General features: G+C 38.5%; 2 protein-coding genes across 2 annotated transcripts in view; both read left to right on the top strand.

Moving 5' to 3' along the window:
- The window catches only part of LOC134536966 (E3 ubiquitin-protein ligase HECW2-like), a 165,185-nt gene extending 159,969 nt beyond the window's left edge, over positions 1 to 5,216 (top strand). The window contains 1 exon segment of the mRNA XM_063377080.1: positions 942 to 5,216. Coding sequence (XP_063233150.1) covers positions 942 to 1,053 — 112 coding nt within the window. The 3' untranslated portion in view covers positions 1,054 to 5,216.
- Positions 5,217 to 10,835: 5,619 nt separating this feature from the next.
- Positions 10,836 to 26,490, top strand: part of LOC134536965 (death-associated protein kinase related-like) — a 145,300-nt gene continuing 129,645 nt past the window's right edge. The window contains exon 1 of the mRNA XM_063377079.1: positions 10,836 to 11,470. Within this exon, the coding sequence (XP_063233149.1) occupies positions 11,325 to 11,470 (146 nt within the window). The 5' untranslated portion in view covers positions 10,836 to 11,324. The remainder of the gene's footprint in view (positions 11,471 to 26,490) is intronic.

Genomic DNA, 26,490 nt, shown 5'->3' with positions numbered 1-26,490 from the left:
CCCCATACCCCAGCGGCACCTTGAGCAGGTAAGCTCAAACTGAGGGTAATACGCAGCAGGAAGGCACATCCGCAATTGGCCGACACACGGTAGGGCTAACGTGACGCGTACTTGCAGTGACCATAACACATTCAAACAGATACATTCAAACACAAAAAAAATAACAAAAAACTAAATTGTACGATAAATCGAAATAAAACAAATAAAATATTAAATTAGCAAGAAAAATTTACATTGAAAATCATATCATATGAAAATAAAGGGACTAAGTAGTGAATTGGACAAATAAAGGACAGCTAAAAATTCTAGTGAAAACATTCTTCATTTCAAAACATAACCTGGAATAATTTTTTAACTATAAAGTACTTGAATTTTTTAAGTAATAGTTTTCATATTTAGTTAATTGTAGTTCTAAATAAGTATAGATAAGATCATTGTTTTTATTGAGTGTACATGAGATAGTCTGGCATTATATATATAAATATGTTAAGACTGTTGATTTATATAGTGTAATCTAATATGTCTGCAAAGATTTTAGCTTTATAACAAAAAAAATTGGCACATTCCTGCACACAATAGACCTGTATTGTATTGTATATAATTTTGCTTATTATATACAAACACAACCCTGTGATAAAAAGAAATTGTAAGAAAACTTTATTTAAAGGTCCTGAACAATTTTTGAAAAAAGGTTCACCAGGTATTTGTAGATGCCCTATTGTAATTGTCAGGCAAATAATAATAAAAATAAAAATAAAAATTATGCCCAACTAATTGCATTAAGGTTACTTAAAATTTAATGATTATGTAGTGGAACCTTTGAAGAAAAGTTAAAATTTAATAATCTAACATGGCAGTCAAAGCCTTACTCTAAAAGTTTGAATGCTGTGTTTTCTTCTGTTTGCTCTTGTTTTATCAACAACTTTGTGTTTGTCTTTCAGAGCACACACGTGTTTCAACCGCTTGGACCTTCCCCCGTACCCAACGCCGGAAATCCTGTACGAGAAACTGTTGCTGGCCGTCGAAGAGACGAACACTTTCGGGATCGAGTGAGCTCGTGGGCCGCGGCAGACTCGTCGCTGCATAACTGGGAAGGTTGGCAGCTGTGACTGAGAAGTAGTGTGTTTCGACGTGGTGGCAGCACGCGCTTCACGCGGGCGGTTCCTGCAGTTTAAACCAAAGATGGACGAATGTGTGGTTTAGCTTTTGCTTCCCCCCCACCACGCTGCGCAATGTTGCGTTCCTGTGACAACTTGCTTCTGGTCAGTCTAGTTCGTGCTCCCACGCCACGCAGGTCGATTCATCCGCTGCACGTTTTTTATCTCGGCATCTCCTATGCGTCCGAGTTGTTTGCGAGTCATTTCTGGTTAGTGTTATTTATTCTTGTTGTGTTGTCACGTTACGGGCAGCTGCGTTATAACCAAAGTTTTTTTTTTAATGTAATATGTTCCTATGTGTTCGTCCTCAGCTGAATTTGATGAGGGGTGTGTAGAAAAACTCGTCCGTCATAAGCCAAAATGTGCTAAATTATTGACTTTTCTGGTGTTTTAAATTAATGGTGAAGTAATTTATTGACTATCTATATGCTCTCTACAAATTTTATTTTAGGATATTGTGTACAAACAGTCACTTTTTTGACGGTTCCTGCGTAATTAGTCAAAATACAAGACCTTTTCATCCCTGAATCAGCAATTTGTGTTAAATTTTATATTTTTAAGGGTGTTTTAACACGTGTAGTTTTTGAGTACTTGCCATGTTTATTTTATCGCCACGAAAATGCTGTAGGTGCAGTTTTTTTTTTTAATTGACATGGTACTTGTGTGTATGGTGTTATTTGTCCTACGTCAGATTGTAGCCTGTTGGAAGCTTCAGAAAAGTGATTTATTATATCAAGTCAGTATATTGTGGCCAGTGAAGTGAACCGCTCAGTAGAAGTACCGTTTCTGAATGTTGCTACAGAGACTAAGAGCCGAATGAAAATTACGTTTGCGTGCAGTTAAGTACATAGTGTGGGACATTGGAACCCCTGTTTACTCTCCTCCAAGGAGCAGATAACATTTCTTGAATAAAGATAAAATTATTTATGTGCCAGGTATGATGCTGATCACAATTAATTTGCCAATTATTGTTTTCATCGCCACTGCTATATTGTAACATTGACGAAGCACTGAAACATAGTTTAAAGTAATCAAATTGTATCCTGCACAAATATTAAACCTTTAAATGTACGAAATCAAAGGGTCTAAATTTGGGGTTTTACCATATAAAGGAATACACAAAACTGTGATTTTTTTTAAAGTTTTGGCAATGACTTTTGTGTAGATTTGTGAGTGAACGAAAATGGTAAGGCACGTTTAAAACTTTGGAAACTTGATTACACAGTTTTCTTCCCTTGTAATATTAAATATTAAATGCCGTGCTTTTATTTATAAGAATCAATACAATGAATTTAAATCAAAATATTAAAATATATTTCACTATCTTAGTTTTGAACTAATAGTTACAATGTTAAGATAATTATGATACAATTGAAGATATTATAACTGATACTAACTCAAATTCAGGTCTAAAATAAAATACATTTACTGCATTAAGGAAAATATATGATGTAATAAGAGTTAAAACAAATGTATGTACAGTAATAGTCTCTACTTAGATATTGTAGGTCAGGGCTGTGTCAATTTGATGCTTAATGTCAGTAACGACTCATACTAGATACATATGCAGGTATTTCAAACTGTATTTTGTGTAGCTGTTTAAAAGCTTGAAGTGTGAATGAAGTGGTTACATGGTGTGTGCCAATTGCCACACATCAGTGCAGTTATTGCTGAGTTACGTCGTGAAGTCTACGTTATAATTCCCTCTCAAAGTCATGGATATCATCTGCACTGCCAATGCGTACATGGCCAGAATGCAATTTCACTACAGTGTAATTCTTCTGTAGCTAAATACGAGTTTTATTATTCTTTCACCAGCGTTTATTTCTATATTTCATTAAAATTCATTTAACATGCTGATTGTATCAAATTTTAGAATTTTTTTATCAAACAAATTTATTTTGCTGGCTCTAAAATCTTAGTACATATAATTAATTTAATAGCGTTGGTCGTGGAAAAAAATTTGAAAATGAAATTTAACAGTTTTAAATTAAACTTATATTTACTAGAACGCATTAGACTGATAACAATGCAAAACATCAAAAAATAAACTGGTGTCAATATGTGATGCAAAAAAAGTATATTTTATTAATTTTTCTTTTACTTTATGTTGTAGCTTTATAGTAGCCTTTTTTTTTATCATCTGATAAATCCACAATAGCTGGGGAGAAAATGCTTTATATACTTATTATGATTATGTAAACTATTTCTTCTATTCAGTAAAACGTTTTGACCCACCTTGCCATTAATTTAACTGATTCTAGAAGATAGTTAAATATTTATTGACAAATGTTCAAATTGGCACAGCTGTAGCTTAGGTTTTTTGTAGAGTTAAAGAATTTCAGATGAAGCTATTTCAGATAACTGCAAGTTTTTTGATCAGAAAAAAAAATTTTTTTGAGCACACTATTATAATGTGGACGTGTTTGCTGTAAATCCGGCCAACCAAAGCTTGCCTTCAAAAGATTTTACACGTGATTAGAAGAGTGAAGTATCGAGTATCGGGTCAAACTTTCATTTGCGTCCACGTTGAATCGTTTAGCACTTGGTCGCGTCTTGAGTGGTCGGGTTGCCCTGCTGCGATGTTCAACCTGTAAGACAACATTGTCGCATTGTATTGTAGGATGTTTTCTCGAGTCCACGCCTGGCAACCCCGCCAAGATGCCTCCGAGGGCTTGCTTTGTTCACTCGCCATTGTGATAAACGAGAACCTCTCAGGGCTGTGACCAGCAACCGTGGGTTTGCGTAATGCACCAAGCGTTTCTTGAGTTGGCAGTCCCTCGTCCACCACATAGTTTGCATTGTAAATTCTTTGGTGAGTGTTTTGACTTTAAGCCATTTATGTCGTTTTCCCATTCTCTCGTGTGCTTTTTGTTTTCTATGTGGTCGAAAGTTATTGTGTAACACTATCTTTATCCAATCACTAAAGTGACTTTTTAAAAATATTGAGTTGTGGGTTTTAGTTTTTATGATTTTCTACCTGTAAAATATATTTTTGTTGTGAGTGTTTTATAATTGTTATATGTAGTATTTAAATTATTAATGCAACAGTAATAATACTTATTAGATTCAAAGAAAGAATGCTTATGTTTACTGAGATTAAAAAATACTCGCAAGCAAAAATATGTTATAGCATAGGTTTCAACCCTGTACATCTGAAATACAAGTCACAAATTACAAATCAATAATGGTCTTGTATTTGAAATTATCTAAAAATAAGGTACCTATGTTTGACATTCCAGAATGGTAAACAAATTTATTCTGATTCCTAACAGAATTTTATTTTATTTTTTTTCCCAATTATTTTCCCCATTTATTAAATTCATCTATATTTATTATAAAATATTGAGGAAGTACATAACTAAGTATATTAAGATTGTGTTGATGAGTATTATGAGAAAACTTCTAAATGTTATTTACATGATATTTATGTTATTTAATGAGTCTACTTCTCTCTTTCCCATATCCTTCTCTTTTCTACTTCTGTTATAGATGGTTTTATCTTGTTTCTCTGTTTTAGTGATTTGTGTTATTTAATTTATTTATTTAATTAAGAAGCTAGTTTAGAACAATGAACATATTGTCATGTTACTGTAGTGTTTTTTTATGTGTTGAATGTAGTGTATTTCAAATGGACAGACAATTGATTGTACAAAATGTAATTGTAATCAAATACGTATATTCAATATATTTCTGTTGATATATTTATTTGCTGTTGAGTAATGTTATTAAGTTGTGAAGTGACACTACTATCTGTGCTAGTCAGTATTTTTATTTATTGCATGTTTGTAAGAGAGTATGACTGAAATAGTGATACACACTGCTCACTTTCACGTTTGCCACATCTACTGTTTGCTGTTAATTTAATACTCGTATAGGTATGCACGTTATGTATGTGCATACAATTGTCTTGATGTGGGCCATATATCTTTATCATCTACAATGTTTGTTTCACTTTTGGGAAATTTATGCTTGGTCATCAAAATTTCATCATGTCATAATATATTCAACAAACGAAAAGAACATTTGTTATGAACAAATAAATTTAAGACTACAGTTTGTCTTGTTTTTATTTTTTTTAATTTTTCACTGAACCTATTGTTCCAAATGCTTACTGCTGTATGTGCATGTTCTCATGTAAATGTCATTTGAAGGTTCTCTGAGTTCTTGCAGTGATTTTTTATGACTGTAGAAGCACAAGCTTCATGCAGTTACCAATGAATATGCTAGAAAGAGCATCATGAAATAACTCTGTTACATATATTTAAACTTGAAATTAGATAAGTATTTTTATTTTACTTTTAAGGGTTAAAGGTTTATTTCTCTTTTTTTTGTGGGAAATATGTGGTGCAGCCGTTTCCTGTTTTACACATCAAGTTATAATTTAACAGGCAGTTATTTTGAGTTCCTTAATGTATTGTAAAGTTTTGAATTCAGCACATCAGAGAAAGTTGCCTTATTACTAAATTTGAACAATACTTTTCTATAAAAATAAGTTATTTGAGAACATACACAAACTCTGTAAATACTAATTCCTTGAAATCATGACAACTTAAAAAAAAAAATTATGTTGAAATAATGTGTCTTCGTTGTATTTATCTATACTTTGTGCTTTCAAATGTTCCATTAGTTGAGTAAAAATTAGTGATGGGTCGAATCTCAATTTTCTCAAATCAGAATCTCGAATTCAAATTTCAAATAGTGCCTCGAATCCACCCCTCGAATCTGAATCTAGGTGTCAAGAGTCAAAAATCAAATAACGTACAAGAAAAAAAATTTCAACAAATATCAGTTGCTTCTTGATAGCACTTGTTTGTTTGCTAGATTGTTAGCTACATTTTAAATTGGTAATTCCATAATGATTTTAGAGTATTTTAAATGTCACTAACTAATACCAACCAACTCAATTTACAATATCATATTATATTTATACCTAACTAAGCATTTGATAAAATGATAAAAATACTTTAGTAGAATGATTTGAAAACATGCCAGGATATTAAGAAAGAATATTTTCAAGGTTTTCTCCCCACTGAAGCAATTTTTTCTTCAGAACTACTGATTGTTTTTACAAAATAAAAACGGTTATCAATTTCAGTAACCATCTCATTAAATATACATATCATCTCCATAACTTTGTTAAATTAAACCAACAATTTAAATAACTTACTGATAAATAATTAAATCTGTTGGAAGGTACTAATTGAAGCAGTACATCAACTCTATATTTTGTCAAAAAAAGGTAAAACCTACACATTGTGAACATTTCTTGATTTAACTAAAGTAAATAAAAACATGGAAATTGGGTTAATCATATGTTAAAAACATTGTAACATTTTTTTACATTCTATTAACAATTATTTTTTGGTCTAACCTATAAGACTGCTAAAACGTTAGCGTAAACAAACAATATGATAGGTTAATGCTGTATTCTCAATTTTGTTCGGATATTTACTGGTAAAACACTATTTTTCTATTTCAAAAACGAAATTTTTGTGACATGTTAAGTAGTGAAAGAAATATACGTAAAGCTATGTGTAAACTTAAAATGCAATGTAGCTTTAATGTAAACAAAGCCATCCTTTCTCATTTTTTCTCCCCTAAATAACCAAATACATATATGAAGATACAAGACATAACACAGCACAAAGAGCAACTTATTGCATTTGTAGCATTCATAAATAAAAATTGATGGGCTCTGTAATTAAAATATGTAGTATGTTCGATATATATTTTAAAAAACTTTTTTATTGAAATTTGTTTCCTTGTTTAAGATCTATGACCTCGGCATGTCATTTTCAGAAATGGCATCAATCAAATCTCCTAAAAAAAAGTGTGTTCTGCACTTAACTTTTTTATGTTGAGAAATTTCGGGAAAAAATTTAAAAACTGCAGAATTTTGTTGCTTTCTGCAAATTTCGCACTTCACCATATTTTTGGGTGCCTAAATATGGTGATCTATATTTGTTCCATGAGATAAACTTTCTAGATGAACAGAAGATTCTGAGGTTCAGGACCTCTGGACCTGTCCGTCGTTGATTCAGGACATCTGAAACGGAAGCTAGAAAGGTGTCTACCACTATGACTTAAGTAAGAAGCTGTAGTCTGGAACACTGCTGTCTTCCTTCGGGTTGACTGAAAACTCCTAAAATAGGATTGGTCTCACTAGGGAAAGTTTGAAGATTTCTTGAGGCACCTAACATCAGCCATCGCACGTCGCGGTTGTACAATCATACCGTTTTAACTACCTAAGTTTGATTAAAATGCAAATCCTACGTCCTAGACTTGGACTTCAGATGAAATCTAGTTAAAATCGTGGTCGTCACGTATCATTCTTTCCCCCATGCGGGGTCCCTGGACCATCCGGATTGCTACACGCACTGTAAGACATCTTGCCACGTACAAAGTCTAGGCTGGACATTCCATTTCTGTTTTTGATTATCGAAGGAAAAATTAATATTCAAGTTCAAGGAACAAACGTCCTAAGAGAAATGTTAGAAGACTCAGAAATTCCTACTTGGTGAGCTTAGCAAAGGTGTAGGTGAAGATAATGAAATGTGTATTGATGCGTAGCATAGCTAAAAATTGAATATTTTACTAAACAAGAAAAATATGTAGAGAAAATAAACAGAAGATAGTCAAAATGGAAACTTATAGATAAAACATATCTGGCTAAGTCCTAGGTTGCTCAAATACACAAACTCAATACTATGACAATATAAATTGACAAGTTAACATATTCAAGAATTAAATAAACACTAATTCATGAAATAATAATAAAATAACATGAATACGTAGGTATATCCATGGTTACAGAGTGCAAACCGGTATTAAATATACTAAACCAATCTGAAACTCCATTCCTGCCACTTTTGTGTATGAAGTATGAGGCATGTCTGGCTAAAATGGAGACGAAATATATTATTGTAGCCCACAAAGGATTACGACAATCTTTCAAAAATAATCTCTCTGTAAATTTAAGTAGCTAAGTTTCTGTATATTTTTTTATTCTTAAAGAAAACCTGGAAGGGAGCGGTCAGGGCTTCACAAACCTTTCCTCTGGCCAGTGGCGGATACAGAAAAATCTCAAGGGGGGGGGGGGGGGGGGGCGCAGGTCTACCTCTTCCACACACTCCCTTGTCACGTCACGTTGGTTGCTTGGATGCAGCCAGAGATCTTTTTCCAAGCTCTATCCGTTTCATTTACGTCTCGCCCGAATATTTGCTGTTGTTGGTGCATAATTGTGTGATATATGTAGTTAAAATGGCCAATTGTGCAGTATACAAATGTCAAAATCACTACAGAAAAACTAAAGTTTCTGGAATTTAATATTTCTCTTTCATCTTGAGCTATTGGTGTAAAACAAATCAAGTCACATGCAAAGCTTAATAAAACATTATTCAAACTGCTTCCAAGACATGAAGTCGTTAAAGGTAAGTGTATGAATGTGTATTGTATAACATCGCGGCCGGGTGCGCGGCCTCCCCTGGCCAAGAACCATGCTTGGTGCTGGGCTGCCCTGGTCAAGGGGGGGGGGGGCGCGCGCCCCCTGCGCCCTCCCTATGAATCCGCCACTGCCTCTGGCTTAGTCCCTGGGCTCTGAGCAAAATGAAAGCATGCAGCACTAATATTTTTATACTGCATTTGACTAAATAATTTTCTACTAGTACTGCAATACCGAAGAATAAGTGGCCGCTCGTGTTGTATATGAAGGTACAAATTTAACCGCAAATTTTCATTACTGAAAAGCTGATGTAGTCTTTAATGTAGTGTTGTCTTGTATACTTATAACTATGGTAAATTAAGAGATGAATAATAATCCCGGTGAACTAATAGACATGAAGGCTACGTAAACAACAAGTTTTACAGTATGATTTTAATGAACTAGATTCCTATATAAAGCAGAAAAGTTTAATTTATTTAATTACTCTCGTTAGATTTTTTTTTTGCGAGTAGAAATCTCCACAAGGGTACTGGGTAAGTCATCTCGCACAGTAATTCAATAGCTGGGGTCGGCAAATCGCTCTGAGCACTAACGGCCACTGCGAGTGGGTCAGCCTAGCTCTCCGAGCGCTTGCAAGCCTAGAGAGCATGCCCTCAACGCTCGTCTCTTACGACGATCGGAAAGGTCGCATAATGCATGAATGACGAGAGTATAAAAACAATGAGCTCTGAATGACTTCACACAATTTATGGGGTTGGTTTTGTCACCTCAATATTTTCATTATGGAGACCTGAATGTACAGAAATAGTCAATGTGGTGTATAATTCTGTATTGAGTATAGGCAGTTAGCAATCTCCACATAAAGTTACAAAAAAAAAAAGACAAGAGAGAGAGGGGTGTTACACTGAAGACAAAAAACATAACTATTACGTATGTGTATTATAAAACAATATTTATTGACAAATGAGAAGTCTTTAATTGTAAAAAAAAAAACTCTTATTGTTAAAGTTAGATATAACATTCTACAATTTAATGACAAAACATTTCGTATATCAGGTGCGTTGGTGCTAAGGGTGCCACCGCGGGGCCCTGGGCAGTCACTTGGCTTGCCCGGCCAGAAGTCACCACTGTGTTCTGAAAAAAAAAAAAAAAAAAAAGTAACCAGGAATAGAAAGGAGTTTACAACATGTTTCTGTTAAAGAGGTTTATGTCTAACACAAGACTTGTTTTCTAATGTATCTAGATGTATAAATATTTATAAAATGTTGGATTTTGGATGAAAAGCCAATCAGAGTCGTGTCCAGCGAAAACTGCATCTTTTTGTTGCCACAGTTACCTATTCTTGAAGTTTTCGAATACCTAGCATGTGGGTGATGATATTTTAAAGGTAACTGAATTAATGAGAATATAAACGTTGCATGTAAAATAATTTCCTATGTAAATTTTAAATAAAAAAATTTCAAATCATAGATCAATTTTATTATGTACGAAATGAATATAATGTGATTCAATTTTACAGATGTTAATAAATGCACAAAAATCATCAAAAGTAAACAGGGGTGCCCACAATGGGGGTGGGGGTTACGACACAGACTGCGTCATTAAAATTACAGGGGGGGGGGGGGGGAGTTTGTCAAAAGACGAGAAAAAAAATATATATAAATATAATTTACATACTTATAGCTTCTGATGTGAAAATACGTTTCTGGTGCTTTGATAATTGAAAGGGATTTTGTAAATCAAATTGGCAACCCCACACTTTCCTCAACAAAAGCAGTTGGGCATCTGTCGGTTCAGGATGGTCCCTATCCCCGCTTCGACAATAAGTGCACACATGCATATGACCAAAATTATTATTATTAGAAAATTAGTTTTAATTAATGCAAAATGTGACAAAAGATAATACTAAAAAAGTATAATATTATAAAATCATTGAGAAAATGGAACAAAAAATTTCGGGTTGGTGGGGGGTCATTAGGATTGGGGGGGGGGGGGGGGTACCTCTGAAAGTAAAAATTTTACGTCTAGCAATGTGATGAATTATTTTATTTTCAAATTGAGATTGACATTGAAAAGTTTCAGCTATCTCAGATTAGTAATCAATTTTGTGAGACAAGATTTAAAAGTAGGTAAATTCAGTTCAACTTTGGTAGCCTTGTTGCTTGAGAATATTTTGTTATACGTCATAGGTAGCAGCACCAGCACTCTTTACTGCTTTACGACTGATAGTTTCTCTAGTGGCCGCATAGGTAGCAGCACGCGCTCTGATTGCTGCTTGGTTTTCTTTGCGATTACAGCGCTGGTTGTAACGGTGGGGGTTCCAGTCAGTAGATTCGTAAATATCTACGGCGGCGGGTGGAAATGAAAGGCTCTTGACATATTGTTTGTGTTTCGATTAATTTTGTTTTGTTTATCTTGAGTTAAAGTTACTTTTTGATTTCCAGTTTATAATCTCTATGTGGTTACAGACTTAATTGTGACGGTTTGTTAAAAGTTAGCGTGATAATGTTTTAGCGTTTTTTTTAATTCGTAAGTAACGGAAATACGGTTTAAAAGTCAGATACGTTAGTGCTTAATTTCTTTGGCAAGTTAAATAATAAGGTGGAGGCTAACAGTTTTCAGCAAAATTGTTGAGTGACTGTTGTATGTGAACAATTTAAATGTGGAGATAAATTGGACAGTTACCCGTGGTGTTTTAATTTAGCGTACCCAATTCTGCTATCATGTCGAAAACACATTTGATTGACGGAATTTGTTTCAATTCTGAACAGTGCGGGCTTTTGAGTGTCGAAGAAGAGTGTTTACCGAAGCTGATCAAAAAGGAGCCCATCACAAACGTGTACGATGTAGAACAGACACCGTTTGCTCGGTAAGTTTTTGAAATAATAATAATAATAGTTATATGATGTTATGCTTGTGTAACACGTGTACTGTTTAAATCAAAATTTAATTTATAGATGGTTGAAAATGAATGACTGTTATAGAGAGTTCACGCCGTCCGAAACGGCTTTTTTTTTTTGTTCCCGTGCGTAGAAGTGCTGATACTGTAATGACAGTTGGCCTGGTCGCTTCGTTTTTTAAAAGGGGAAGGGAGCACACAGGAAGCCGCCACTTTACGCTGTGCTCAGCTGCTTGTAAGCTTTCATTTAAATTTCAATACGAACCTACCATTGTTGTTAGCAGTTTCTGATATTGATATAGCTATATTGGCGGTGAAAATAACTTTAGTACCTACCTGTACCAATTTTCCTTTTGAATAATGTTATTACTTATTTTTATTATTTATTATGCGAAAGGCGACCTATATATGCAATGTGTTCTACATGTCTGTATTTTTATTAGGGACGCATATATTGAAATGACCGGTAGCCTTGCTTCAGGCTCTTGTTTCTTTCCTTTTTCCGGTAATTTTTTAATTTTAATTACTATTTGGAAAATTAAGTTTGACAAGACTTCGTACCTGACGTTGCCAACCCAACCCCTTAAAATCTTTAAACTATATTTTTGAATACACATCTTCATTAGGGAAACATTGTTTTTTTACGTTTTTTTTTTTTATGATTTATTGGCTTTTATTTAGCTTTGGCATAAGCTATTTTAAAATTTGCTAGCAACTTAATATATTCTGAATCGGGTGGAGACGAGCTATCAGTCTATACTATTTTGCGATACCGATATTGAATTATCTTAACATGAGACGTTTCGAATTAATAATTGTGTGGAGTGGAATACTGTCCCACCAGGTCTAATTTATTTCGCGATACCTATATTTAATTTTTTTTTTTCAATTGAGAATTTCGAAATAATAATTTATCGGTATCGTGAAGTAGAATATCGTTCCACGCGGTCTATTCTGTTTTACGATACCGAAAAAGCATAATAGTGAAAATATTAAATACGCGAAAAATAGTGTGTTTATTGTTCCCAAACCAAAACCCCCTATTCCTGAAGAAAGTAGGGGTGGTAATGACTACGCAACGCCATCTTTATTGATTGATAAACTTGCGATTGGGTTTCCTCCCGGTGGCAAGGAGTTCACTCCCCCTCCCCCCTTTCCAATCACACCCAACACTACTACTCTCAAATTTCTACCTCAAGTCCTTCCCTATTCTCACATCCAGTATCTTTCCGTTCTTCTCCTCACTCTGAATCTACCACCCATTATCCCTCCTCCCTCTATACACCCCTTTGTTCAACTTGAGACCCAGCGTCCCCCCAATCACTTGTCAAACTAAAATACTTAGTCTCACTTCTTTCCTCCTCCTATGTAGCGTTTCCCACCCCAACTCCATCATCACAGAATGCCTATGCGTCTCAACCTTCACCCCTTTACTCCTCCGCCACATACCCATCGCCCATCTAGCCGCTCTGCCTTCCACCATTTCCAGTTCTTTGATTTCTATCCCTAGGTATGGGTCCCAAATTGCCGCCGCATATTCAAGCATTGGCCTCACCACATTAAATACTCCTTTACTCTCCGTTCTGTGTCCTAGCAATCAACCCCGGCCCTCTCCTCCCCTTCTCTACCACTCGCTGCACCTTCTTTCCCCAACCTAGAACACTCTGTAGGGTTACTCCCAGGTACTTTTATTCCCCTACCTCCTGAATCTCTTGCCTCTCCCAACTATATATTGGCACAACTTTTCTTCTCCTTGTGAATCTGACCGCCTTCGTTTTGTTGGGATTTAACCCCCATTCCATTTGCCCTCGACCAAACTTCCAGCTTCTTCAAGTCTTCCTGTATGTGTGCCGCTTCCCCCACAGTTTCATAGATCACGCAGTCATCAGCGAACAGTCAGTTTGCTATCCATTTTCTCCCCAACATCGTTCCTCATGATTAGGAACAGCAGGGGCCCCATAACGCTCCCCTGCGGCACCTCTGATGATAAGTCCCCCTCTTCTGATGTTTCCATTCCCACCTTCACCCGCGGTTTCCTATCCCTCAGAAAGTCCTCTGTCCAAATCACCACCCTACTGTCCTGTATCAGACTACCAACCTTCTCCGTCACCTTCTTGTGTTGCATATCGAACGCCTTCTCAAAATGAACAAAGATTGCGTCTACCTGTTTGCTCTCATCCACTGCCTCCACCAAGTCCTCCAGCAGTCCAGCCATCTGCATCTCACAGGAGAATCCCTTTCTAAAGCAGTGTTGCCTCTCATCCATCCATTCCAGCTCTCAAATTTTTCCTTCCGTATTCCTCACTATCAGTTTTTTCATCGCCGTCCCTGCACTCGACGTTAGGCTAACAGGCCTATAATTTCTGGTCTTGCCTTATCTCTACCTCCCTTGAAAATAGACACCACCACTGCCTCCTCCCATTGTTTAGGTAGCTGTCCATCATCCAGTGACTGCGTGTGTAATTAGTACTTACAAGTATCTACATACATCCTTCCCTCCTAATTTGAGTGTATGATATCGCCAACTAGAATAGCCCCATTCGTCATTCCATCAATTCCGACTGATCAGTCCACCGTCCTTTCACACACACGGAAGTTCCGACTTTTCAGTTCCAACTGATAATTCAGAACGTACTGATTGTATGTGGAGGCCTTTAGAAGTGTGTTGGTAAATTCCATTTTGGCATTTGAGCTGTGCGTCGAAAGATCCTGGTCATAAAAAAACCGGTGATATAAATAATGCATTATTACCGGAAGTTAAAATACGAAAGGAAAAAAAATCCACAAAGACATAATTTCTTTATATGGTGGTATTCTAGTTTTTGTATGGCCATGTTTTTTTCAACGTACTAAATTAAACTTGCAACCATCTTGTATAACAGGTTCACTGTTTACATACATAATAATGCGGGCAGGATTATGGGATAAACTTAGATACGTGATACGGAACAATTACCCATGTCCCTCGACTTTCAAAGGCCAATCTTGTCTCATACTCCTTGTCAGTGCCTGTTTTATCATCTCTAATGACCTCGTTGTCGAGACGTATCTTGGTTCAGTCTGGTCGAGTTTATTTGGTGAAAAACTCAATCGGGATTCTACAGTCCACTGTCAATTCAGTCATTTTGAACTGAAATGTTTCCACAAACAGGGTCGCGCTTATCTAGCTAGGGATGGTCCCGGAAAGTCTCAAAACAACATCATCACTCAAGAGTCTATATATTTAAAAGCCACTGTATATTTTAACTAACGTACTCAGTTCTTACACCATAGTAATAACATTACTTCGCTTGTTAGACTATCGAAATTTACTGTAGGCTATGCGATCAGTTGTTAGTTTAGAAAATAAACAGCTCGGGACTCTATTACACTTCACGATACAGAGAAAATATTATTTTTAAGTGTCTCACTTCAAAAAAAAAATTAAATACCGGTATCGCAAAATATAATAGACCGTATGGGACTATTCCACTCCACTTTACCTAGACTATATTATTTCGAAATGCGTCACATCCATAAAATTAAATACCGTTATTGCAAAATAAGACTAGACCTGGTGGGCCTATTTTCTATTTCATATCACACAATTTTAGTCACGGAAATACTTATTTTATACAAATGAAATACCGCTACCGCAAAACATACTAGACCTTGTATATTTTTAGTCCCCTTTACGATATTTTTCGGTACGATATCCTCCCTATAAATTACTCAAATTAAATACGGGAACAAAAATTTATTATCCAACCTACGCTCGCCAAACTTTTTTTTTTTTTCATTTAAACGCTTGCACTAAGTACTAACCTTCGGGAAAACGAACCATTTTTACATTACCGTATAACTTTTATAATTCACCTAACCAGAGCAAATGAAACACATCAAACGAAATTCACTTAAAACTTCAAATCACAGACATTTAAAAGCCATGATAAAACCACTTACCTTTCTCAGCATTATGGCAATCATCGTTTTGTCATTATGTCTTGTAGATTATAAATTGACACAAATTTTCCATTCTTTCTTTTAATTTATTCGTTATCAGATACGTGAACTGTCACTCTCCTGATCACTACTGCAATCACAATCACACATACTCTCTCTACACTGTACTGTTAAATTATTTCAATATAAAAAAAACACAACTTTCGTCTTCTCTCGTGACTATACTAATTACCGAACGTATCCAAAAAATTTCTTATTACCTACGTAATGCTTATTGTGTACTTATTTATTAATTTTATAATGATATTTAATTATACTTATTAATTCACTACTTCTCATATAACCGACTGCTACTTTCGCTCCAAAACGCACTATCATTCGTCTTTTTTTTATCCACGATGCTATCTTGTCTTTCGCTGTTGCCAATACTACATACCATATATCCCTTCGTTCTACCATTCAATTTATTATCATTGACAAACTACCATGACGTCATTCTTTTCCCGTAGTTTTTTTTTTACACGTAAGAAGCTTCCGTATTTGCCGGTATATATCTAGAATTGAGCCTATTCTTTTATTATGGTACAAACTACAAGGCTATGAATCAAGTCAAGTGTTTACATAAAATTATTCTAGTATTTAAAAATAATTAGCAAAAATACCACAATCAAGACACTAAAAAAATAAACTTTTTACATAAACATTTGAAACAAAATTGTATTTAAGCCTATACACATTCAAAAGTTAACCAGTTTCTGCAATCTTTACACAAGTTTATACAGCTGCTTTAAATGTTTTTAGGATACTCACTTGTTTTAAATTTTACTCGTGTTTTATAATGTATGCAGTGATGAAACTAAAACAATTCATTTATGCTGGTTACATTGTACTTTCGGGTTATGTAAGTTCAGCAGGACTGCGACAGTATAGTGACAAGAAACAGGTAGAATATCAGTCCATGTTCACATTTTTCGGTCCTAAAACGTTTTTGGGACTTTATATTTTCCGGGAAAGAATGATTCATGAGAAGTTGTAACTAGGTAATAAGTCCCTGATAAGTCTTCGCGCACGGGTCTGGCAGTCTGCCATTGGTGGACCGAGAGTGTGACCTTACGGGGTACTGTCCTGGGAACCGGCATACTGAGCGGTTCTGAGAACCCATTCTTCTGCGATGACGTAACGTCCGGCGTTGGCGACGCGAACGCTCGCTCTTATTAAGGGCAAATCATTTGCAATTCATAATTACCTTCGTATCCACGCGTCCTGGAGTTATATAGCAAAGTGAGTTCGCTGTAACAGGTGTCATTTTTGTCCCGCGAATTTTACAGTCATTTAGGTCTGCACTTATTTCATAGAACGGGTTTTTTATATACATGCTGAGGATTGAACGAGCTGGGAATACAAGCCAGTTTGTACGGAGTTGCCAGACCACGACAACAGTTGAGAGACGATACTGGCTCTAGTGAGATTGAGTCGTGTTCAAGAGCGTACGCAGAATTTAATTGAGTGTGTGTGTGTGTGGGAGGGGGGGGGGGGTTGTGAATAGAGAGAGAACCACTTGTCCAATGTTTACTTTCAAATTATTTCTTTATGTTTTTGGGAATGATAGATTTTTTAGAAAATTTTCGAGGTGGGGGAGGAGGATTACCCATATATCCCCCCCCCCCCCAGTTGTGTGGGTAAAATAATTTGCAAAACTCACAGATCGCTTCCCATAATACGTCAACTTGACTGACCTTATCTAACAAGTGCCGAAATAGCTCTCATTCACGCAGTGAAACGAAAGACAAAATTAAATCATGGTTACTCACTTTAAAAGTGGAGTTGTTGATGCTCGTAAATGTTTCCTGAAGGACGACATATGAGGCCTGAGGAAGTTCAGAAGGCTAGACACATTTTTATTGTTCGGAATGAGAGTAGAAAATTTATACTACGTACATTTGGATTTGTTTGTTAAATTCGTGTGGCGTGTACGGTATCTTTATGTCACGCCTCGCATATGGAGCGACCTTCAGATAAAACTTGCCGTTTAGTACTTTGCTTGCCAGCTTGCTGTCGCCATTGTTCAACAGTACAAGCATACTCACCTGAAAAATACTTTTTTTAACGCGAAATTTACGGGAATTTTGCTTAAGTTTTTTGTAATTTCCCGTGGGTAAACATTCTTCCTTGGAATACACCAAATTAATTTTGAAATTGACATCAGGTACATCTAATAGACGTATCGTTAGTCCACGACTTAGAGGACATACAATAGGGATACAGGAAAAGTATCGATACTTTTTGGTATCGAGGATAGTCCTTTTGAAACCGAGATACTTTTATACTCATACGAGTCCTTTTTAGCATGTATCATAGTGAATAATTGTGGATGTACTATTTAGAATTTTTTTTTTATAATTTTTAATAAAAGACACACAGCCCTTCCCAATACAATTATATAAAATAATGTTTTTGAGTGATTGAATAGAGGAGTGAAAATTACTAAGATAAGAATTTCTTTATTTGCAATTAGGTTTAGGTACTTTACAATCGTTCCACAGTTTCGCGGATTATCTGTTTCGTGTTGTGTTTTTATTTTTGCTAGTGTGTGACCTGAAATTTGTTGTAGAAATATATACTGATTTAATAGTTGATTTGTTATTTATTATTAAATGTGAAAAAATAAGACAAGTATCGGAGGAAAATTATCGATACCCCAAGATATCGATACTTTTCTCTGTAAACCGTGTTCCTATACTAATTGTCTAAACACTTTTCACTCAAATATATTTTTAGATTATAGATTACCGGTGTTAAGGTATGCCATCGCTAGAGACCTGTAAAATTCGCGGATTCATTTCGCGATAGGATAGAGTTCAAATACTTTTGACATTATTTTGCTTCAGTGATTGTGCCACAGTTTATCTGAAGGACTGGACCAATGAAAAATCTTTAACAGAAGAATTAGCGAATCACGATCATTCCAGTCAACAGGTGTTACGAGCCGGTAACCAATCAGCAGATGTAATTTGCACGAGTGCATAGAGGATCATGGAGTCTATCCTTTAGGGATTTGAAGTCGCGAATTTTACAGGTCTCTAGCCATCGCTGTTGTCTGAAGTTACGCCGTGTCACTCGTGGTTCGTCGCTCGCCAACTGGCGGGGTTCGAACTCACGACCGCCCGCACGCGAGGCATGCCCGTTGCGCGAGAAGTTGTTGTTAAGTTGTTGTAAGTTGTTGGTTCGCCGCAGCAAATTGCCGGCGCGAAGCGAGGATCAGCACGAGGTCGTGACTGCGCTTCGCAGTCAGATGTCACTTGACCGACGAACCCTGCTAACTAACGGTGCGATGCATTCGTGCTGATCTCCACTTTCGAACCCCCCGACCGTCACGAAAAGAAATGTGTGTGTTTGTGAACACGTGATCTTCAGGTATAGTCTCGGATTACATTTGACGAGCAACAAACTGGTTAACTTTACCGGTGTTACTCTTTTTTTAAATATGCTGCCAGACTAAGAAATGTTCATTGGTCTTTATTTCCTGACCGTCATCGCGTATGGCTCTGATACGTCACGATTAACACGCCGAGAGCAACTGAAAAACATATCTTGGTAATAGTATTTAGTCTTGACGGGTTCAATTTCTGTTTTGTCGCAAATGGTGTGATGTATTTACTTACATCGCAAAGAAACTAATTGATGCCTCAGCATCATCTCCATAATAGTTGTAAGAAAAACTTTAAAAAAATTATATATGTATTTTGTTATATATTTTAACTAAATAATAATGCAAATCAAGTGAAAGAAGGCTGTAGGCTATTGCGGCCCATTTTGCCACTTGAGTTTTATCTTATGTAAATTGATTACAATGACTTTTTCCCTTAGGAACTGTATGTTTTTTTATTTGGGATGAAACTAATCTTTTGTTCCAAAATTCATCGAAATCGGTTCAGTACATTCACGTTATAATGGTTAATTCTGTACATGCAATATCTTTGGAACTCCATCTCGTGCACGCTAGTTATTGCCGGGTCGTTACCGCAACGCCGAAATACCATAACGCCGAATGTCAAAATTGACCACAACGCCGACAGCTAGAAAACTGCTGTGTACCACAACGCCTAAATACCATAACGCCGAAATACCATAACGCCGAATGTCAAAATTGACCACAACGCCGACAGCTAGAAAACTGTTGTGTACCACAACGCCGAAGTAACTACTGAATGAATTTGTGTGTGTTTCTTAAATGTACCTTAACGCCGAAATACCACAATCTAACCTAACCTAGCGTGATGTAACCTAACATAACTTAAACTAGTCTAATTCTAGCCTAGCCTAACCTAGTCTAACCTAACCTAGCCTAACCTAATCTTTGTGGCAGTCCTGCAATGACATTTTTCGGCGTTACTGCATTTCGGCGTTGTGGTACACAGCAGTTTTCTAGCTGTCGGCGTTGTGTTCAATTTGGCATTTCGGCGTTATTGTACGTTCGGCGTTATTGCCGGACGGACGTTGTGGAAAAAAAAAAAATGCGTATTGTTCGGAGACGCGAGCATGACCACCTGTGCAGTCCGCGGCGCTGTGACGTCACCGCGCCGGAAGGGGAGTTGCCGTGGGGAGGCCAGCGGTGTTGGATCTCGGACGGAGAGGCGTCGTGCCGGGGGAACTTGCCGGACGTTGCGGCCGGGACTTTTTCGAGGTGCTTCCTGTTTCACGTCGCCGCCCGACCAAACTTTCCCCCGCCTTCAAGGTTGCTTAGAGTTTATGGGCAGTAAAATATATATTTCACATAACTTTCCTTAATTACTTAAGACTCGGGTCCCTGCCGTCCCCGCCTCGGTGCGTGGCTCTGGCAGCCCGCCGCGCTGTGGCAACACCCCGGGTCAGAATGTGGGTCGATCCTGAAATAAGGAGGGAATTTTTAAATAACCCCCCATCCCTGAGGCAGGGGGCTTCCGGGCCAGAATAGACGCGGACCGGGCTTCCGAATTCCTGTCCCGCGCCCAATGTCACCAGCACCCCGCGGCGTCCCTGCGTGTGATTGGGGGGGGGGGGGGGGGGGCTCGCGTGTCTCCCCGTCCTGAGGCTGGAGTCGGAGTTGGGTTCCCTTGCTCGCCGGCCAGTTTGGTGCTAGGGGTGGCCGGGTCAATCCTGCAGCAGCGACTGTGTGGTTTCGGTCGGAATAAAATGCAGGTAATAATATTTGACGTCATTGGAGTTGACCAATAATAATATACACTTGAACGGAGGAGCGACGGGAATTAATACAGGATGCAATATTGGTTTCAGTGATGGTCTGAATATCGGCGTGAAAATATTTCCAGTACTCAGTTTGAGTTTTTGGAGCGAAAATTGTGGTTGTGGATACGAGTAGGAGATAATTGATAGGTAATTTTGGTGACGTCATCAACATTATTGTGGTATCGCGTTGTGAATTTCTCCTGCCTGATTAATGTTGGGAAACCTAAGATGTACATCACAAGCTCTGTCCCTGTCCGAAGATTCACCTTCGGCCAACCTCGGGATTTGATTTATTTTTGCGCAGGAAAAATGAATTCAAATATTAAAAGTGGTCGGTTAGGTTAGCTACATTAAAACACTTTGGAAGGTTAGTTAGGTTAGTATAGCTACATTAAAATAAACAGAGAAATATAAATATATATAAATAAACCCGAGTTTTGCCGAAGGTGAATATTCGGGCGTTTCGGGCAGGGACAGAACTTGATGTACATCTCAGGCAGGGGCGCAACAACTAAATTTCCAAAGGGGGGGCAATATAACTTTTTATAAAGAATCATCGATCCCCCCTATTGAAGCGGGGGGTCCGGGGGTCCTCCACCGGAAAAATTTGTATTTCAAGGTGGAAAATGGTGCTATTTAAGCAGTTTTATTTTCTAAAAATTGATTACACAGCACTTTCTTTGCCCCCGTTTGCCCCCACTTCAAGGTTTCAAAGAGAGAGAGAGAGGGGGGGGGGGCAAAATACCCTTGCCCCCCCCCCCTGTTGTTGCGCCCCTGATCTCAGGCTTCCCATTAATGTTTTGTTATTGCTTTGTGGCGTATAATTCACTTACGTTCGATTACACAATGTAAATATCGCCGTCACGCGAGTCAAGTGGGTGGTGGTAGCTCCCCGGCGCCAGGCCGTGTGTGTGTGTGTGTGGGGGGGGGGGGGGCAGATATCCCCCCCCCCGGGAGTTGAGGGACGCCCCGGGGTGCGTGTTCACGGCTCGCCGCGCGGCAACAATGGCGCCGCCCGGCCGGCAATTAATTACCACGGCTTCCTCGCGGCGCGGTGCCCGTCGCAACAGCGGCAGGCCGTTTGCTTTGTTTGTTGTCGGCTGTGTGACGGCGCATTACGATGTGTGCACGGAATCCAAAATGCTCCCGGCCATTTGATACCGACTCGGGTTTTTTGGGGAACAGAAGCCACTAGTCCCCTCATCGGCACACAGCGAGCGTTGCGATCACGGCCTTCAGGAACATCCCTGCAGTCTTCAGGCGGCTTCAAGACGCCGCGCACTCAAGATCAGACAAGTCTTGCATCGAACCAGTTGCACCATCACCGTTCAAGCGTTGATTTACCATCGAGAAACGGGTTTTTATAGTGGGTTCGGCCACATTTCCTGTTGCACCATTGTGTTTTGAAAGCTGAACGAAGATAATTGGGGAACTTCGGTATGAACCGACGCTGGGGGCGGTTCATGGACAGTGGTCTCGGATCGAAACTGCGTGAGCAGACATGTTTGAAATTTTTACAGACTTTATGCATGTTCACTTAAGCAGACGTAAATATTAGAGCTGCATTTTTTTTATATACATAATTTCAGTTCATTCGTAAGACAACAACTGTTACTTATTCTAATGTTACAACCACTTCTCACGTGAAATACCCTACTTTGTGTTTTAAATTCTTGATATTTTGTTTAATGCTTTAATATGGCTTTTAATTTCTTCGTTACCTTCTATATTTAATAGAGACTTTTTAGTAAAAACCTATTAATATGCTTTGAAGTAAAGGTTTTCAGACGTTATTGAAATCGTGTTAGCGGCCGCACGTGCTGCTATCTCGTGTGAAACAGCGTTAATGATTGGCTAGCCGGTGTCGCAACCGATTGTAGCGACTCAACGTAATTCCAACCCACCAATAGAAATGCACCAAACATTTCTTCGTCACTCGTCGCAGATTGAAAATGCACGGACTATAGTTGACGCGGGAGACGATGGTGTGTAGTCTTCGGTACGTGCTGGCGAAACGTCTAGAGGAAATGATCCAAAGATAATTTTTTTGGGTGAGGATCATTGGATCGCCGATCGAAGAGCAGAGTGGTGCAACTGGCCATTGGAGAGGTATACAGAGAATTCGTGGCGTGGCCACGCTTGCTGTTGGCCCCGAGCCGCGAGCAGAAGTGGCAACCCTTGTGGTTGTGGCAACCCTTGTGGTTGTGGTTACCCTTGTGGTTGTGGTTACAGTGCGCGGGAACAGGCACTACGAATGTTCATTCTCATTGCTTAATGGCGTCCCGGCGACCTGGACACAGCTGAGCCGTGCTTGTTCGGTAAGCCTACGATTCACTCGTCCTTCTGGACATACCCGAATACTCACGTTGGCAAGCCTTCTTTCAACTGACGAGAGAGCCAAACGTCCGTCCGATCGTGCATCTTCGGTTTTTTTTTTGTTCATTGTAAATAAACATACAACTCATGATAACTAATGGCCAATTAGGTTAGGTAAGCTACATTATAAATACTTTAAAAAATTGTGGACGGTTGATTTGGTTAGGATAGCTACATTAAAGATACTGTGAAATCATGTAAACGTTTTACCTTAAATAAATACACCTGTTGTACGGAAGAAAAAAAAAGCGATTATGAACTTCGGGTTTGGCTCTCTCGTCTGTGAAAAGAAGGCTTGCCAACGTGAGTATTCGGGTATGTCCAGAAGGACGAGTGAATCGTAGGCTTCCTGTGCTTGTTCACACTAGTTCTCTGTCGTGGCCAAAACCAGCGTCCACAATCGCCGCGCATGCCGTCTCGGCTGCGAGGCCCTCGGGAACTTGGGTTGAGGGAAACTTGAAGAATTGCTGCACCGGAGATTCGCTCCGGGGCCATTTGATTGTTCCGCTATCTGCGCCACCTCGGGCCCGCAAGTTTTTCGAGTTACAGTTGGGTCGGCGGGCGTCGTTGCTCGCGGAAGTAAAACCGCTGCAGCTTACTTTGATACTGTCCGTCTGCATGGCCGCCACAGCTTGCAGAACAAATTGTGCAAGTTTGTGGGCAAGTTGTACCCCTCCCGCGCTTTGTCGTTCCCTAACTCCGTGCAGAGACGATCAAATAATGAACACAGGACAGCACAAACCTAAGTTGTGATCAGATCACATTACAAAAACACTAAAATAACAAAATTAAAGGAAACTAGAAAAAATTAGCATCATTTAAAATACATTTTATTTAATTCAATAAAATATATGAAATATATACATAAAATAGTTCTTTACTGTACTAAAATCAAGAATTCAGAAATGTCTTTCATTTAAATATTTGATTTTAAAAACGGATCTAAATCTTTTTAAGTTATCAATGCAACGTTTGGACAACTCGGTTGTTTCTGTAATTTTGGCCGAAATAATTATGATGTTCTATGTTAAAAAAACAATAATTTAGTCCAATTTTGTTTAAACATTTCTGTGCTGTGATAATACATTCATTTGTAAACAATTTATTGCAAAAACAGTATGTACATACCATTTTCTCTTCTAAAACTGAAGTGTGTGCGTGATTGGGGTTTCCAGGGTTGGGTCTTAGTTGAAATCGCATCCGGATTAACAACAGTGCACACGATTGCAGTAACGGAACAGTCTTGTTTGGAACGCGCCGGTGCGCCGTCGTGCGTGTCCTATCTCCATCCAGCACACCGCGCGGTCGGGAGCGCCCGAGCGCCGAGTTTCTCTTCCGCGCAGTTCGCGATTACCGTTTCCATCGGCAGCCCAGTGGAGTGTGGAGTGGGGCGGCTTTGGTGAGCAGGGCTGCCAGTAGAGCCGACCCATATTACACCGCTTGGTCTCTGTAAATAATACAAAATCGGACATCATCATACAAACCACCAAAACCGTTGAAAAATAGTTTGCAACGAGTATATTTATTAATTATTCCATTGCTGTGACTTACGATGAACAGGGAGAAGATTAAATATTCAATCAATATATGTTGATTCTATCAATTTTAAGTCCTCAGCCTTGTCTGAATGGGGGAAAAAAATATTACTTTGGCGGTAAAATTTTAAATCTATAGAAGAAATGAAATTTTTTATATTTTAGAAAAAGTCATGTCATACACCAACATTTACGCATACAGACAATATATTATATTAGGTGTATCACGAGTTAAGAATGAAAATTAAGAATTTTTACAATAATTATAGACATATGACCATTCCCATTGCTTTTACTTAATGCAAAAATGATATCCAACACCAGGTGATGATAATTCAACAATGGTTTCACTTGAATTTTTTTTTATATTTGTATCCAATTGTACAGAGACACGGGCTATACAAACATGATACATGGGATACCCATGTTAAACACATTTTGTACACGATTATACCATCCAGCAGCTCTGTTGGTGAGCACCTCTCTCTGCCCGGCGAGGACCGGCGGGGTCGTTACCACAACGCCGAAATACCATAACGTCGAATGTCAAAATTGACCACAACGCCGACAGCTAGAAAACTGCTGTGTATCACAACGCCGAAATAACAACTGAATGAATTTGTGTGTATTTCTTAAATGTACCTTAACGCCGAAATACCACAATCAAACCTAACCTAACCTAACCTAGCCTAATATTACCTAACCTAACTTAACCTAGCCTAGCCTAACCTAGTCAAACCTAACCTAGTCTAACCTGACCTAACCTTTGTGGCAGTTCTGCAATGACATTTATCGGCGTTAGTGTATTTCGGCATTGTGGTACACAGTATTTTTCTAGCTTTCAGCGTTGCGGTCAATTTGGCATTTCGGCGTTATGGCATTTCGGCGTATTGGTGCGTCCCCGGACCGGCGACATGCGCAGGTGCTGACTGCGCAGGTGTCGACTCCGTGCTCCACGACTCTGACTGCCGTCTGTAGTACTCGCGGGTACGGTTCCAGATAACCGATACGGTGAAATCGGTTCCGGGTCTCTGGGCGTTGCTTTCACCCGGCGCGGTGCCGCTTCAGGAAGTCGGCAGCCGTGATCGCAGAGGCGTTGCGTTGACGGGGCGACTGCTACTCCCACCGGCCGCCCAGGGCTTACGGCCGGTTCACACTAGACCAGTGATTCAGTCGAGTAATACGGTAAACTCGCCATGTGTGGACATACAGGTACTGACGAAAGGCTTTTAAGAGTTCGCTGAGGGTCGAAAAGTACTTTTGATTTCGGATCAAGTTTCTAAACTGTATTTTTAGAAGAGTTAAAATGGCTTGAACGCATGTTTTCGGAGTGATTTTTAGGCGTAGAACAACCGGTACAGATTCTTGAAAGCACTTAAAGGGACCTGCTTTACACCTTTGTCTTCATTTATAGGCCATATAATGTTAAGGTCACCGCTCAGATCTCCGCAGTTGTCCTGTGCACGACGAGAAGACTGCGCGCCAGTCCAGAGGAGACACGGCGCTAGAAGCACCAGCGAGCGTCGCGCTTATCAGATACACCCCTGACGAGGCGGGTCCTCACGGAACGAGGCCTCAGAGTATTATCTTTGAAAGATTTGTGCAATGGGAGTGCATGACTTGATGTAAGCTTTTGGACATACGCCATTGCTTAGCACATGTATGTGTCTGTAGAAGAAAACTACAAAAAAAAAATGACAAAAAACACAAATTAAGCAAAAAAATTGCTGTTGTCAGGATTTAACGCCACACAATACTCCACAACAGGAATATGGTCAACCAACAAAGAAAAGCAAAGAGAAATGGACTAACAGAACGAAAAAAATCCCACATATGATGACGGCACAAAAATACCGAACCCAAAAAATTCAGCACAACAGTTGAAACGAGACAAAAAAACACAGCAAAACG

Source organism: Bacillus rossius, chromosome 11, assembly GCF_032445375.1.
Source record: "Bacillus rossius redtenbacheri isolate Brsri chromosome 11, Brsri_v3, whole genome shotgun sequence".
NCBI lineage: Eukaryota > Metazoa > Arthropoda > Insecta > Phasmatodea > Bacillidae > Bacillus > Bacillus rossius.
This window is presented reverse-complemented; position numbering and strand designations above follow the sequence as displayed.